At 38.3% G+C, this 15,213-nt stretch overlaps 1 protein-coding gene across 13 annotated transcripts in view; it reads left to right on the forward strand.

The window, feature by feature from the left end:
• Positions 1-15,213, forward strand: part of epb41l3b (erythrocyte membrane protein band 4.1 like 3b) — a 49,128-nt gene that overhangs the window by 21,766 nt on the left and 12,149 nt on the right. For 6 of the 13 annotated variants that reach the window (XM_089131620.1, XM_089131624.1, XM_089131617.1 and 3 more), the window contains 13 exons: positions 722-826; positions 907-949; positions 1,035-1,110; positions 2,287-2,505; positions 4,577-4,664; positions 6,178-6,222; positions 8,147-8,299; positions 8,382-8,479; positions 8,635-8,792; positions 8,870-9,045; positions 10,400-10,969; positions 12,750-12,803; positions 12,895-12,930. In XM_089131620.1, the coding sequence (XP_088987746.1) occupies positions 722-826; positions 907-949; positions 1,035-1,110; positions 2,287-2,505; positions 4,577-4,664; positions 6,178-6,222; positions 8,147-8,299; positions 8,382-8,479; positions 8,635-8,792; positions 8,870-9,045; positions 10,400-10,969; positions 12,750-12,803; positions 12,895-12,930 (1,821 nt within the window). Of the gene's footprint in view, positions 1-721; positions 827-906; positions 950-1,034; positions 1,111-2,286; positions 2,506-4,576; positions 4,665-6,177; positions 6,223-8,146; positions 8,300-8,381; positions 8,480-8,634; positions 8,793-8,869; positions 9,046-10,399; positions 10,970-12,749; positions 12,804-12,894; positions 12,931-13,143; positions 13,210-14,490; positions 14,662-15,213 lie in introns of all 13 variants that reach the window. The other 7 variants (XM_089131622.1, XM_089131619.1, XM_089131623.1 and 4 more) reach the window with 4 other exon arrangements.

The raw sequence follows: 15,213 nt of genomic DNA on the forward strand, positions 1-15,213 counted from the left end.
GAATAAAGGGGCGGGGCCTGGTTGAGTTAGTTAGTAGTGTGTTAAACTGGCGGTTATGGAAAGGGGCGGGACATTTCCCAAACGCACTCAGCGCTCGACCAATCACAACACACCGCTCCAGCCGACCAATCAGAGCACAGTGTGCTTTTCAGGAGGAGGGGCTTCATAGAGACAGGAAGTAAACAGAGCGTTACTGACAGACTGGGAAGAGAGGAGCCGCAACAATGAGAATATGAGGAGAAATAGATATTAATTGCTAATCCACCTTCATTGCGGTGGGTTAACTCTTAATTTGCCAAATAAATCAATGTGCAGTAGACGACGAACTCTAACTTGGGCAAAAGTGAGATTTATTGATTGTTCTCTTAGTTCAGTTATTCTCAAACAATTTTTGTCACATTAATATTTCAGTAATTTAACAGCACACTCTGGTTATTTGTGGATCAATGTTCAGTTCACGTGACATGCAGGTAAACCAATAAAATATTTTTTTTTATTTTTATATTTATTGAACAAAAGATCCAGGCACTTCTTCTGGGTTTAAAAAAGTTAATTTGCCTATTCGTAAAACCGCGCATATTAAATGAGGTAAGGGTGTCGTGTTACATTCAAGCTATTTTAAGGCACAAACACTTAAATATGTCATTTTGGTGAGTTTTAAGGAATGACCTTTATTGTTTTGAGTCTTGAATGAGTCTTTGTGTCTGTTTGTTGTCCACAGAAGCGAGCGATAGGTCAGGTGCTGTTCGAGAAGGTTTGCGACCACCTGAATCTTCTGGAGAAGGATTATTTTGGTATTACGTACCGGGACGCTGATAGCCCGAAGGTGTTTGTTTGCTCGTGTTCCTCTGATTTCACGTCTCAGTTATTATTTGTTGAGTGACAAACCTCCTGTTTTCCCCACAGAACTGGCTGGACACGTCCAAGGAGATCAAGAAGCTGATCAGTGGTGCGTCTTTTCCTGACCGACTCGCTCATCGTCTCCATCCAAACGTCCTCAAGTTCTTACAAGAAGTATTTGTCATGTTTTTCAGCTGGTCCCTGGAACTTTGCCTTCAACGTGAAGTTTTATCCTCCCGATCCGGCGCAGCTTTCTGAGGATATCACCAGGTGCTTAGATAAAGTTCACTAAAGCCATGAAAAAACAAGAAAATATATATTTTCATGTAGTTTAACTTGGTGTACTGAAATAAAAATCAATAAAAACTATGTATACATAACGAAAATTTACGGAAGAGGATTAGGGTCAAGCAATAACAAAAAAATAAAACCATCTCGAGATTAAAGTCATTATAATGCGAAATTAAACTTGTTACATTTTGAGAAAAAAAAAAGTCTAGATACAATTTTGAGAATAAACTCATTAAATATCGAGAATAAAGTCGTGTTTCGAGAAAAAAGTTGAAATACAATCTTGAGAATAAACTCATCATTACGTTTTTAGAATAAAGTTGTTGTTTTGAGGAAAAACTCGTTAAATTTTGAGGGGCAAAAACGAGGTACAATCTTGAGAATAAACGTATTAAATTTTGAGAATGAAGTCATTGTGTTTCGAGGAAAAAAAACTCGTTAAATTTCGAGAAAAAAGTCAAAATCGTCAGAATAAACTCATTAAATTTTTAGAATTTTTTGAAATCAAAATATTGAAAAAAAAAAAAAAAACTATAATACCATATAGTCTACTTTTTTTCTTGTATTATACTATAGCTGACTGAAAACACTTAACCAGAACATTGAAACAAGCCTTTTCAGTGAAACAATATGTTCTGTGAAGAGCGCTATATAAATAATCATGAAATGAATATATCAGTGAGACTTAAATAACACTGGTGGTGTAAACATTCCCAGCCTGGGCTCTCTCTCTCTCTCTCTCTCTCTCTCTCTCTCTCTCTCTCTCTCTCTCTCTCTCTCTGTGTGTCTGTTAGAAGAAATAGGTTTATTTGTCAGTGTTAATTTTCTTATTGGTCAAGCAAAGTTAGCAATCTATAAGAGTAGAAAAAACAAGATAGAACTGGATGCAGATCAAGATATTAATACTCTGTTTTAGCCGCAGTTAAATCCAGGATACTCATTGACTTTCATTTTTATAGTTCAATGGATGACGTTATCACATTTGAGATGAAATGGTGTAAGAATGAGGCTCTGTGCTGTTATTGATGGAAAAATATATTTTTCTCTTCTGAAAAGGTTTTTTGTTTTGTTGTTCTTCGTGTCATAAAGATAAATGTTGAAAAAGTCTTCATGCAAAAAATTCTAATAGTCTTTTTTCAAAATTCTCTCTCTCAGGTATTACCTGTGTCTGCAGCTCAGAGATGATGTGGTGTCGGGGCGTTTGCCGTGTTCTTTCGCCACTCACACTGTGTTGGGCTCCTACACGGTTCAGTCTGAGCTGGGAGACTACGACCCTGACACGCAGGGATCCGGCTATATCAGCGACGTGCGTTTGGCCCCCAACCAGACCAAAGAGCTGGAGGAGAAAGTGCTGGAGTTACACCGCAACTACAAGTGAGTTTACCCGCGCTTTACGACACAGAAACTAGTATCATTAGGATTAGAGATGCACCGATACTAAATTTCTGAGCCGATACTGATTATTCTAAATGATATCTGCCAATACCGGTTATTCAGAATGTTATCTGCCGATACCGATTATTCAGAATGTTATCTGCCGATACCGATTATTCCGAATGCTATCTGCCGATACCGATTATTCGGAATGATATCTGCCTATACCGATTACTCGGAATGTTATCTGCCGATACCGATTATTCCGAATGTTATCTGCCGATACCGATTATTCGGAATGTTATCTGCCGATACCGATTATTCCGAATGTTATCTGCCGATACCGATTATTCGGAATGTTATCTGCCGATACCGATTATTCGGAATGTTATCTGCCGATACAGATTATTCAGAATGAAATCTGCCGATACCGATTATTCGGAATGATATCTGCCTATACCGATTATTCGGAATGATATCTGCCTATACCGATTACTCGGAATGTTATCTGCCGATACCGATTATTCAGAATGTTATCTGCCGATACCGATTATTCCAAATGATATCTGCCGATACCGATTATTCGGAATGATATCTGCCTATACCGATTACTCGGAATGTTATCTGCCGATACCGATTATTCCGAATGTTATCTGCCGATACCGATTATTCGGAATGTTATCTGCCGATACCGATTATTCGGAATGTTATCTGCCGATACAGATTATTCAGAATGAAATCTGCCGAGACCGATAATTACAAATGATATCTGCCGATACCGATTATTCGGAATGATATCTGCCGATACCGATTACTCGGAATGTTATCTGCCGATACCGATTATTCCGAATGTTATCTGCCGATACAGATTATTCGGAATGATATCTGCCGATACAGATTATTCGGAATGTTATCTGCCGATACAGATTATTCAGAATGAAATCTGCCGATACCGATTATTCCGAATGCTATCTGCCGATACCGATTATTCCGAATGTTATCTGCCGATACCGATTATTCGGAATGTTATCTGCCGATACAGATTATTCCGAATGCTATCTGCCGATACCGATTATTCGGAATGTTATCTGCCGATACCGATTATTCGGAATGTTGTCTGCCGATACCGATTATTCAGAATGATATCTGCCAATACCCATTATTCATAATGTTATCTGCCGATACCGATTATTCGCAATGAAATCTGCCGATACCGATTATTCGGAATGACAAACTGTGAACTGGATAACTTTCCTGAAATAAATGCAACGTTAAGTTCACAAGCTGTTTTATCGTCTTTCCGCGTTGAAACACTGATTGATTCATTTTAACAACTTGTACTGTATCTTTCATTCCTTCTGAGTTTCATGCATGTTTTGTTGTGCTATAACTTGTAGTAAAGTGGAAGAAAAGACTTGCGCTGCTGCTTAACTGATCCGTCACATCACATTTAAAGGGCTGTTCACCCAAAAATGAAAATTCTGTCATCATTTTCTCATTTTCGCCGAACACAAAAGCAGATATTTTGAAGAATGCCAGTAACTTGTCTGTTACCGGCATTCTTTTAAAATATCTTCTTTTGTGTTCGTATGAATACCAAGGATATGAGTTTTTGGTTTTATTTCCACCTTTTCAATTGCCGAAAATGTTTTGTATAGGTTTATTTAACAATAACAGCACACAGTCGTTGGTAGAGACACAGATCAGTTCATAGATCTCCATGATGATCTCCGCGCATTAATGATGAATAGATCAGTGTCGGTCAATGTCCGATCGCACAAAGACTCACTGAGCCTGTGTCCGCGCCTGTCCCGACCCACAATGCTCTGCTTTGTTTAGAAACTCAAGCAAAACAGAGTGTTGTGTGTGTATATTGTATATATGTGTGTCAGTCATCTGTCATGCTGAGTAATTAAGTAAATGTTGCATAATTAACACAGATATGTGTGAAGTTAAGCTTTATATTCCTATGAGTTGTTCAGTAGTCCAACTGCAGTCTCGCAGCATCTGTTGGTGTGTGTTAACATGCTTCAGTTAGCAGTAATGTGAGTGTGTGTGTGTGTGTTTAAAGAGGAATGACTCCTGCTGAAGCTGACATGATGTTCCTGGAAAACGCAAAGAAACTCTCCATGTACGGAGTCGACCTGCACCGTGCCAAGGTAAGAAGTGAGTGTGTGTGTCTGCGTGCACGTGCATATGTCTGAATGTACTGTGTGTGTGTGCGCGTATGTGCTGACTGTGTATGTGCATGCACGTGCGCTTGAGTTGGACTGTGTGTGTGTGTGTGTGTGTGTTGTACTAACGCTCCTCCCAGTAACCTGCTGCAGTGCTGCCCATCTCAAGCTCTTCTGACTTTACAACAATAAAACCTAGAAATTGTTAGACTAATCGACTAGGCAAAGTATGGTGAGATCTATTAGAAAAATTATGAATCACAGTACATTTAGACAATTATTAACTATTACAAGTTTTCGGAAATGTTAAAATATTTAAATATGCCAATGAGGCATTATCTTTAGGGCTGGGTAATAAATATGGATTTCTCGATATTAATCGATTCTCATTTTTACGAACCGATATCGATTCTTAAATCTCAAGAATCGATTAGTCATCCTGTTTCATTTGAATGAATGGATCATTGTATCGCGGCTGTGCGCATCCAAAAAAATCGCAATAATCTTTGTCCTTTGTTACTATTGATATGAAACAAAGTCTCAATTTTCAAATTACGTCCATTTTCTTTATAAATTCAAAAACATAAATAGCGTTTTGTCACATTGCTCAATCAGCGTTTCAACCGTGGAAAGACGTCAGTTAAACAGCTTGTAATCAATGTCATGTATCGTCATATAATCTTTATATGTTCTTCAATATTTAATGCATATTTGAATAGATAAAGTTTTTATGACAGCCACCATTTAAATGTTTATATTTCATATAATCTTCTTATTATAAAATAAATAAAAGTGTAATTTAAGCTACAAAACAGTCAATTATTACCTTCCTAGTAGGCTACAACAAGACTCCCATAGTTTACAGCATTAGTTCAGAGATTTGATTCCCTTGAGAAAATTTGCCATTTATTGTAACTGATATCCAAAATAATCAATATTGATTCGAATTGTAATCGAATCGCAAGCTTGAATTGTGAAATTTGTCTCAATACCCAGCCCTAATTATCTTTTTTTGATTGTTTTGAATTGTGCTCTAATTTGCATACATTTATTGAACTGAAATCTGAACATTGGATGAAGCCGCTTCTAAATTCATGTTTGATTTTGATGACATATTCGAGCTATAAGAATAAAATATTGTATAAATCAGGCGAATGATACCTGAACAAACCTTCAGAATATAGATAAGACCGTAAAGTTTAGTGTGCGTAATGAGATATCTGACTCCAACTCGCCACCTTTAGAGAATGAAATCTACAGGTGCAATAAAATGTATTTTGGATGTTTATTAAATGCTATGGCGGTGCATGATAAAACCATGTGTCTCGCCTCAATGAACAACATTACGTTAAACTGCGACCGTAAAGGTTCGACCTCTCTCTTCTGCTGTTAATGCATGTTCATGCTGCTCCTCTGATTGGCTCGTGCTGCCTATCGCAGTTCTCTCTCTCTCTCTCTGTCTGTGTCTGTGTCTCTCGCCCCTCCCCCACTGACTCAGCTGGTCGGACGGTTGTTTGAGTGCATTGCACCGGTGCAGGAGGAGGTAAGATGCTGCGCTGCGTCTGCCTGTTCGTGTGTTTGTAGAGGCATGCATGCGCTAATAACATGAACGTCTCATCAGCCTGTGATGATGCATTATTGGTAATGCGACGACAGCGCGTGTGTGTGTGTGTGTGTGTGTGTGTGTGTGTGTGTGTGTGTGTGTGAGACGGCGTGTCATTGTTCAGCCGCAGTCATTATTGGTGCCGCAGCAGCTCTTCATATACGTGTCGTCATGTAGAGAGCGATGATGCTCTGATGATAACGCAGACGCTATGTTTTGTGACGAGATGTGCATGATGTTTCTAAGGCTGTTTTTGTAACACAATTTGTTTGTCCTGATAATGCCAAATGTCTGATGTTAAAGATGTTTAATCTTTAAAAAGTGGCTACATTATATGAAATATATCTAGTCAGTGATAGTGAAAAAGCATATTCGTCTAAAATAATTGTGTATTTTCTGCTTCAGAATCATGGAAATTGTTGTTATTGTCCTGCGTTGGGTTTCAGCTCCAAGTCTATTCATTTACAGCCATAATGTGACCTCAAATAGATCAAATAAGCCAACAAAAAAAAAAATTTAAATTTATTTATTTAAAGAAAAAAGTCTTAAATGCCCATGAGAAGGATGTAATACTAATGCAATACTAGAAATTGCAGTTTCGGCATGAGCGTCGGCCCGTGAGACGCTCATGAGGTCAGCACGGTCAGACAAAAACAGGTGGAGAAGAAAAGACACGTTTACTGCAAAATAATGAAACCATCAGGAATCGTTTTTGGCTCCTCGGAGAGATGACGATATCAGCATCGTCCTTCGCAATGCACATTATATTCCGAGAGATTCTTTTTGGACCAATAAATAAAACCTTATTCTAATCAAAATATTTAATCAAAGAAAATTACTGGTCATCCAATATTTTATACCTTTAACACACTCTGTATAAAGAAAGATGGAAAGAAAAAAAGAAAAAAAGGTTAGAAATAAAGAAAGATTAGTTTGAAAAAAGAAAAAAAAGATAGATAGAAAGAAAGAAAGACCAAGATTAGAAAGAAAGAAAGAAAGAAAGAAAGAATAGTTAGAAAGAAAGAGAGATTAGTTAGAAAGAAAGAAAAAGACAGAAAGATTAGTTAGAAAGAAAGACAGAAAATAGAAAAGTGTGTTAAAGTGAAATTTTCTTCTAAAATGATCATTTTTTATCAAGCTTGTATGTTTAAGTTCAGTAATTTCACTTAAATTGCAATGAAGATTACCTATTCATTGTCATTTAAGTGAAATTACTGAACTTCAATTATATAAGCTTGATAAAAAAATGATCATTCTAGAAGAAAATTTCAAATGGCACTTAGAGGCTTTTGCATCTAAACTCTTCATATATATATATATATATATATATATAACTGAGTATTATCAGTGGAAATGAATTCCATATTTGAGAACAGCAGAGGGCCGAACACCGAGCCTTGAGGCACCCCATCATTTACTGACGCTATCTTTGATAATTTCCCATTTAAATGAACAAAATTGTAACTGTGTGATAGGCACGATCTAAACCAACGTAATTTTAATAATAAACGTAAATTTATTTAAATTAACAGATTTTTTTTATACATTTTTTTTTTTAGTTTTATATTCTCCGTTTCAATTTATTTTAGCTATAGTTGTTGTCCTTTTGTTGTTGGCGTCTGTTGTTTTTATTAATTTTGGGTTATTTAATATAAATATCAATATAGTTTTTATTAATTTTGTTTCAGTTTTTTTTTACGTTAAGTAAATGAAAATGTAAAAAATTTGCCAAATAAAATAAGTGTAATGTTTTTTTTTTTTTTTGTAAATATTGTATTGTACGTCCGGCGACATGTGTTGTGGCGTTAGCCGTTAGCTGTACAGCGGTGTGTGTTCTCGTCTGTAACGTTCGGCTGGTCCTCAGGACTCGGAGTGTGTGGAGATCATGCTAGGAGTGTGTTCCAGCGGCCTCCTCGTCTACAGGGATAAACTGCGCATCAACCGCTTCGCCTGGCCCAAGATCCTCAAGATCTCCTACAAGAGGAACAACTTCTACATCAAGGTCCGGCCCGGAGAGGTGAGGCGCTCTTCTGAACGCTCTGCTCTCTCTCTCGCGGGTGATCGAGGTGTGTAACGCTCTCTCTCTCTCTCTCCATCAGCTCGAACACTTCGAGAGCACCATCGGCTTCAAACTCCCAAATCACAAAGCAGCGAAGAGGCTGTGGAAAGTGTGTGTGGAACATCATACCTTCTTCAGGTGAGAGACTCTCTCTCTCTCTCTCTCTCTCTCTCTCTCTCTCTCTCTCTCTCTCTCTCTCCCCCTCTCTCTATCTCTCTTTCTATCTATCCATCCATCATTAAAAGTAGCAAGATCATCACTAACGAGTGTTCTGGTTTCGGGTGTCCTGATAGGCTGGTGTCTCCTGAGGCTCCTCCCAAACGCTTCCTGACGTTGGGCTCGAAGTTTCGCTACAGCGGCCGAACTCAAGCTCAGTCGCGCAGAGCGAGCGCTCAGATCTCGCGAGCAGCTCCTCAGTTCCAGCGGAGGAACACCGTCAGCATGGACAGCAGTACGTACACACACACACACACACACACTCTATCACTCACACACATTTTCTGAATTATTGGATGCGTCTTTGATCAGCACCAGCATTGATCGCCCATGACGACGTGAAGAACAACAAACCTGCTGTTGCTAAGGACGACCTCATCGTCCCGGAAACACCGGAGAAGAAGCCGGAGGAGATGAACTCTGTGGAGGAGGAGCTCAAGACCAACGGTGATGAGTCAGAGCAAGCCCCGCCCACCTCTGTCACCAAGGTAACGGTCACACAAACGTTGGAGATGTGATGTTTAATGTGCCTCTGATGATCATATCTGCTGGGGTCAGGTTAATTACGTTGTCATTATCAAAAAAGATGTTTAATCAATCGAGTTCATTACGCTTTGACAAATTGATCATTTGTTAAATTGTAATTAAAGTTCTCCCAAATTTGTTTTAATTTTTTCTCAAATTTGTTTGATCATATCAGTAGTTTAGTTAAATTTTAATAATTTATTTATTAACTTAATTTATTCATTTTATTGATTTTTTTTCTTTCTCAAATTCTGTTTTATGTCTTAATTTAATTTTAATAATCAAAATGAATGCCTAATCAATTGAATTAATAAAACTTTGACAATTTCTTAAAATCGTATTATTTCAGTAACATTTATTTTTCTCAAATTCCTTTTTCTATTTTAATAATAAAATGAATGATTAATCGATTTAATTAATAAAACAGACAGTTTATTAAAATGTTATTATTTTAGTGAAATTATTTTTTTTCGAAATTTGGTTTTATTTTTCTCAAATTCCGTTTTCTATGTTAATAATCAAAACAAATGATTAATCAATTGAATTCAAAAAACTTTGACAATTAATTAATCTCATTATTTTAGTGAAATTTCTTTTTTGGTTTTATTTTTTTTTTTTACCAAATTTTTAATAATCAAAACAAATTAATCAATTGAATTCATCTAAAAATATTTTAGTAAAATTTTATATTTTTTCAAAATTTTGTTTTATTTTTTCCTCCAATTCTGTTTTCCATCTTAATAATCAAAACGATCAATTAATGTCCAGCTTTTAATTTTTTCATCCAAATGTTGCAAATTTCCATGACATTCCACATTATATTGTATACCAGATTAAATGAACCATATTCTATTTATGAAGTGAACTATAATGTGTATAACATTATAGTTCACACAACTATAATGTGTTTTTCCGCGAGGATAAATAAACTTAAACTTGGTATAATAAGTGTAACGACTGATCACTCACACTGCTGTTTTCCGTCCTGTCACTAACCACAATATTCTCTCGCTTCTCTTTTCTGTGCGTGTTTATAAATGCACGCGTTTCCCTCGGCATCCACACCACATTATACTGTATATTCCTTTTTATGAGCGGATTCTAGTAATGAAGTGAACTATAATGTGTAGAATTAGAGTATGTTTATCAGCTTAACAATCAGTCAATGCTGTTTTCTGTGCTGTCTCTAACCAGCTTCTCTTTTCTCGCTTCTCTTTTCCAATCCACACATTTCCCTCGGCATCCACACTTCCATTTCTTATCGCCTTTTTATTAATTTTTTTCACTTTCTCTCATTTCTCGGCCCGTCCTCATCAGTCGTGTCCCTATTCCTCGGATCCGTTGGGATCTGAGCTCTCCCTCCCCTCCTCCCCCGTCTCGTCCACTAAAGTGCGCCGGCGACGGCGGGAATCCAGTCGCAAACGCGCGTCCTCGGTCAGTCCCGCCAAAACCACGGCGGGTTGTCGGCGCCGCCAGGCTCAAGCGGACCGTAAAGCGGCTCTCCTGGAAGAGCGCGCGCTGCTCCTGTCCGCACGCAAGCAGAGACTGGACCAGAACCGGAGCGGCGCCGGCACGCTCTTCTCCTTCTCCCTCCACCTGCCCGACATGTCCTCGCTGCTGGACGACGACGGCTACCTGACGTTCCCCGATCTCACCGAGCTGCGCTTCCTCCCCGAGAGTCTGCATCACTTCATGCCCATCAAATCCCCCTCGCTCATCCCCTGCTTCCTCTTCATCTTCTTCTTCCTCCTCTCCACGTCGTTCTCGGTGCCGTACGCGCTCACGCTGTCCTTCCCGCTGGCGCTGTGCCTCTGCTATCTGGAGCCCAAAGCCGCGTCGCTCGGCTCGACTTTCGCGCAGGGCTTCCAGGACAGTTCCGACGACGAGGTTTGTGACGGAGCGTGTGTGTGTGTCATTCGTGACTTTCCATCGAGTTATTGTCATCGGTGTTGTTTGGAAAAGCCTGAAGACTGCTCACTTCCCCTAGCAACTCTTTATATATATATATATATATATATATATATATATATATATACACACATACAGGTGAAACTCGAAAAATTAGAATGTCGGGCAAACGTTCATTCCAGGAATTTAACTAATATATAGACTCATTATCAAGTAATTATAATAATCATCAAAATTATGAAAGGTCTCACTTTAAATGTAATGAGTCTATATAATATATTAGTTTTACCAGACAAAAAGCTTAAAGGATTAGTTCACTTTTAAAAAAAACTTTTGCTGATAATTTACTCACCCCCATGTCATCCAAGATGTCCATGTCTTTCTTTCTTCAGTCGAAAAGAAATTAAGGTTTTTGATGAAAACATTCCAGGATTTTCTCCATATAATGGACTTCAATGGGGACCAAACGGGTCAAGGTCCAAATGAGAGTTTCAGTGCAAACTGTTCAAATGTCTTTAAACGACACCAGACGATGAATAAGGGTCTTATCAAGCGAAACGATCGGTTATTTCAAAGCTTATTCCAAAAATGTAACTTTTCTAAGGACAAATGCTAGCCTTGCTCTATTCTGTGAGTCGCGTTTGTAACGTCACGTAATACGTAATTACGTTCAAAAGGTCACGGGCGACGTAGCCGTAAGTACAGAGTCAGTGTTTACAAGTTGAACGCATAGGTTGAACGTGCAAACTAACTCAAACGCCGTTTACAGAAAAGGAATTAAAAGGTAAAACAACGATGTCGGCCGATTTTGATTCTGTCGCCCGTGACCTTTTGAACGTAATTACGTATTACGTGACGTTACAAACGCGACTCACAGAATAGAGCAAGGCTAGCATTTGTCCTTAGAAGAGTCGTTTCGCATGATAAGACCCTTATTCATCGTCTGGTGTCGTTTAAAGACATTTGAAGCTTCATCTGAAACTGTTATTAACTGTCTTTTGGACCTTGAACCGTTTGGACCCCATTGAAGTCCATTATATGGAGAAAATCCTGGAATGTTTTCATCAAAAACCTTAATTTCTTTTCGACTGAGGAAAGAAAGACATGGACATCTTGGATGACACGGGGGCGAGTAAATTATCAGCTAAAGTTTTTTTCAAAAGTGAACTACTCCTTTAAAGGGATACTCCACTTTTTTTTTGGAAATAGGCTCATTTTACCACTCCCCCAGAGTTAAACAGTCGAGTTTTACCGTTTTCAAATACATTCAGACAATTTTTTTTATATATATTTAGAAGAATATCAGTAACCAGACAGTTTCTGGTCTCATTCACTTCCATAGTAGGACAAAATATATACTATGGAAGTCAATGAGACCAGAAACTGTCTGGTTACTGATATTCTTCTAATTATCAAAAAAAAAATGTCTGAATGGATTTGAAAACGGTAAAACTCGACTGTTTAACTCTGTGAGAGTGGTAAAATGAGCCTATTTTGAGTAGTATCCCTTTAACGCTAAATCTGGAAGGATTTCTGAATGTCGTGCTCTGCATGTTTCCGCATGTATAACGCAGTCGATCTTCCATCTGTGAATGAAGCGTCTGAACGTTACGCTCTGTCCGGATGAAGAGGAATTTCTCACACACGTCTGGTTCATCTGTTCATGTGTGTGTCGTGTGGTCTTCATGAGGAATCTGTGTGTGAAGCTTGATCTGCTTTTGTCTCCTCTTTCGCTGCGATCCGTTCGTTGATCAAACAGAGCGACAGCGAGCAAACCGACTTCGCTTGTGACGACGACTCGACGGCCACCGAGGTGTGTGTGTGTGTGCGTCAGTGTTTATTCTTCATGTGCTTGTGAATTGAGTGTTTATAATGAGTGTCTCTTTCACCCAAACTCATTATAGTCTGACTCTGAGGACAACACTGACATGAGGACACAGGTATTGAGATCCAGAAACCAGTTCCAGGAGGTTTGATGGTCTTGTACGGGTTTTATTTTGAGCTGAGAATCCAAATAAACCAGTAAAGACCAGCAAACCCTCTTAGTCTGGTTTACTCTAAGCCATTTCCACAGGAATCCTCCACAGTCTTTGTCATCCACACATGCACATCCGATTTAGTTGCTGAACGCGTTTCTTTCACTCTTTCTCTAGTATAGTTTCATTAAACGGATTACAGGAGAGAACGTGTTTGTCAAGCACAGTAATCTCATGTTGGAGGTTTGTAAAGCATGCGTGTGTGGTCAATCCGAATAACAGCGCTTGTTCTTATTTTAGTTTTAAATGCAGTGTTTCAAGCCCTCGCATGAATTAAACCAATAGAAATTCCCAAATTGCACAAACAGGTCTTTTTTTTAACGTGATAAGTAAAGCCCAAAGTATACCTGTTTTTTCCGCTATTGAACGCGTACAGTCGAACAAGTAGCCTTTTAACGTTTACTCCGTTTGCGCGCGTTCAGAAAGTTTCTTTGCTATTTCTCGATAAAAATGTCTTTGCACTCTTTTAACCTGAAGCTGCGGGCGTCTGTTGTTCTTCAGGTGTTGTTTTGTCTCTTTAGTTTCGTTTCCCGCTGAGATACAGCGGTTCGGTCCAGTGCTGCCACCTTGTGGAACAACTGATTAGTGCACAATGAGTATGTGTGCATATCTTATCTGGTGACAAAATTTGCATGATAATAATAGCTTTGTATATTATCCACTGTACCCGTACAAACCGCAGTACACTTTGGGCTTTATTTAACAGGAAGGGTAGAGCAATGAAAAGCTCGTTTCCGCCACGGAATTAAACAAATAAGTAATTGCAACTTTTTTTTTTTTTTCGAAATCTCACTCAGATTTTAATAACCCTAATCCTAACACCTGAGAAAATTGCATGATGTAAAATCATAATTATGAGTCTGAATTGTGAGATAAGTAATCGCAATTACCTTCTTTTTAAAATTGCATGCGTAAACAAGCTCCCATAGAAAAGTCAATCGCTGCGTCTGAAATCACTTACTTTCTGAGTAGGTATCAACATTTCTCACATTATCATAGTTTAATAGTATAATTTAGTATAATTTAAAATATAAGCAGAATCGGTGGATATTTGACTGTTGGACATGAATTACGTATGTTGAATATCTGTTAAATTTAACTACACAATTAGATAATACCAGTTTAGCTCAACCAGTGACCAAGCAAAGCTTCATGTTGTTCAGTGTGTGTGTGTGTGTGTGTAAAAAGAGCAGAAAACACACTTCAGCTCAAAGTGGAGGAATCATTTTTGGTCTCAAATGTGTATAAATGTCACATCACACTAGTATGAAAAATGATATCTGGTGTCTGACTAATTTTTGATATGCGGTTTACTTTTCGCATACTGTGAATTCGGACATACTATAGCGCATACTATACACTAGGGAATATTTGATTTCGGACGCAGCGAATGACGCTTGTTTGAAATCTTTGTAATGCCCCGCCCCATTTTGATCCTTCGCTGTGCTGTGATTGGTGGATCAGGAGACGGACACGCCCACTGAACTAAAGCAGCATCAGCTGAGCGTCAGCGAGCTGAAGAGGTCGTTTCTGGAGATGCGTTGTGAAGCGTCTGGTGTGAACGAGTGGGACTTGAGACTGTCCTCGTCCCCTCGACCGGACGAATCCTTTAAACCACTCGTGTGCGCTCTGGAAGTAAGACGTGTGCGGTTGGAGTGACACTAATGCTCATTTAACAACAGATATAAAAAATCTGCACTTTAACTTGCTAACTACTCGCGGGACACTTGGCGTGCGTCAGATATTTTAGTAGTCATCAAAATTACGTATGATTTGGAAGCTTAAACACTCATTCATCCTGTGAAAACTGGCTTTTTAACTTCTAAAATTTGGTGACATCAACTTTAAATTTGGAACACAACTATTTTTTTTTATCATTTATTTTTTACTTCAAAACATTTGCTTTACGCTAAACTTTTTTTTACACTTTAAGGCGAGACGGCAGGCAAAAATATATTTTTTTTTTCCGCTGGTCAATTTTGAGATTTTAGGATATTTGTCTTCATTAACATGACTTGTGGTGAAAAAAAGTCTGAAATACATATTTAGGTCTTTATGTTACTACACTTTGTCTGTTTGCGTCTGTAGATTTCTCATAAATTCTTCAAAAGTTGTCGTTATAAATCATCCTGCTGCTCAGCGATCTGCACCCTGTCATCACACACGCCGTTAGAAAGCTCTCTTTCT

Source organism: Pimephales promelas, chromosome 5 (genome assembly GCF_988280905.1).
Source record: "Pimephales promelas chromosome 5, fPimPro1.hap1.1, whole genome shotgun sequence".
Lineage (NCBI taxonomy): Eukaryota > Metazoa > Chordata > Actinopteri > Cypriniformes > Leuciscidae > Pimephales > Pimephales promelas.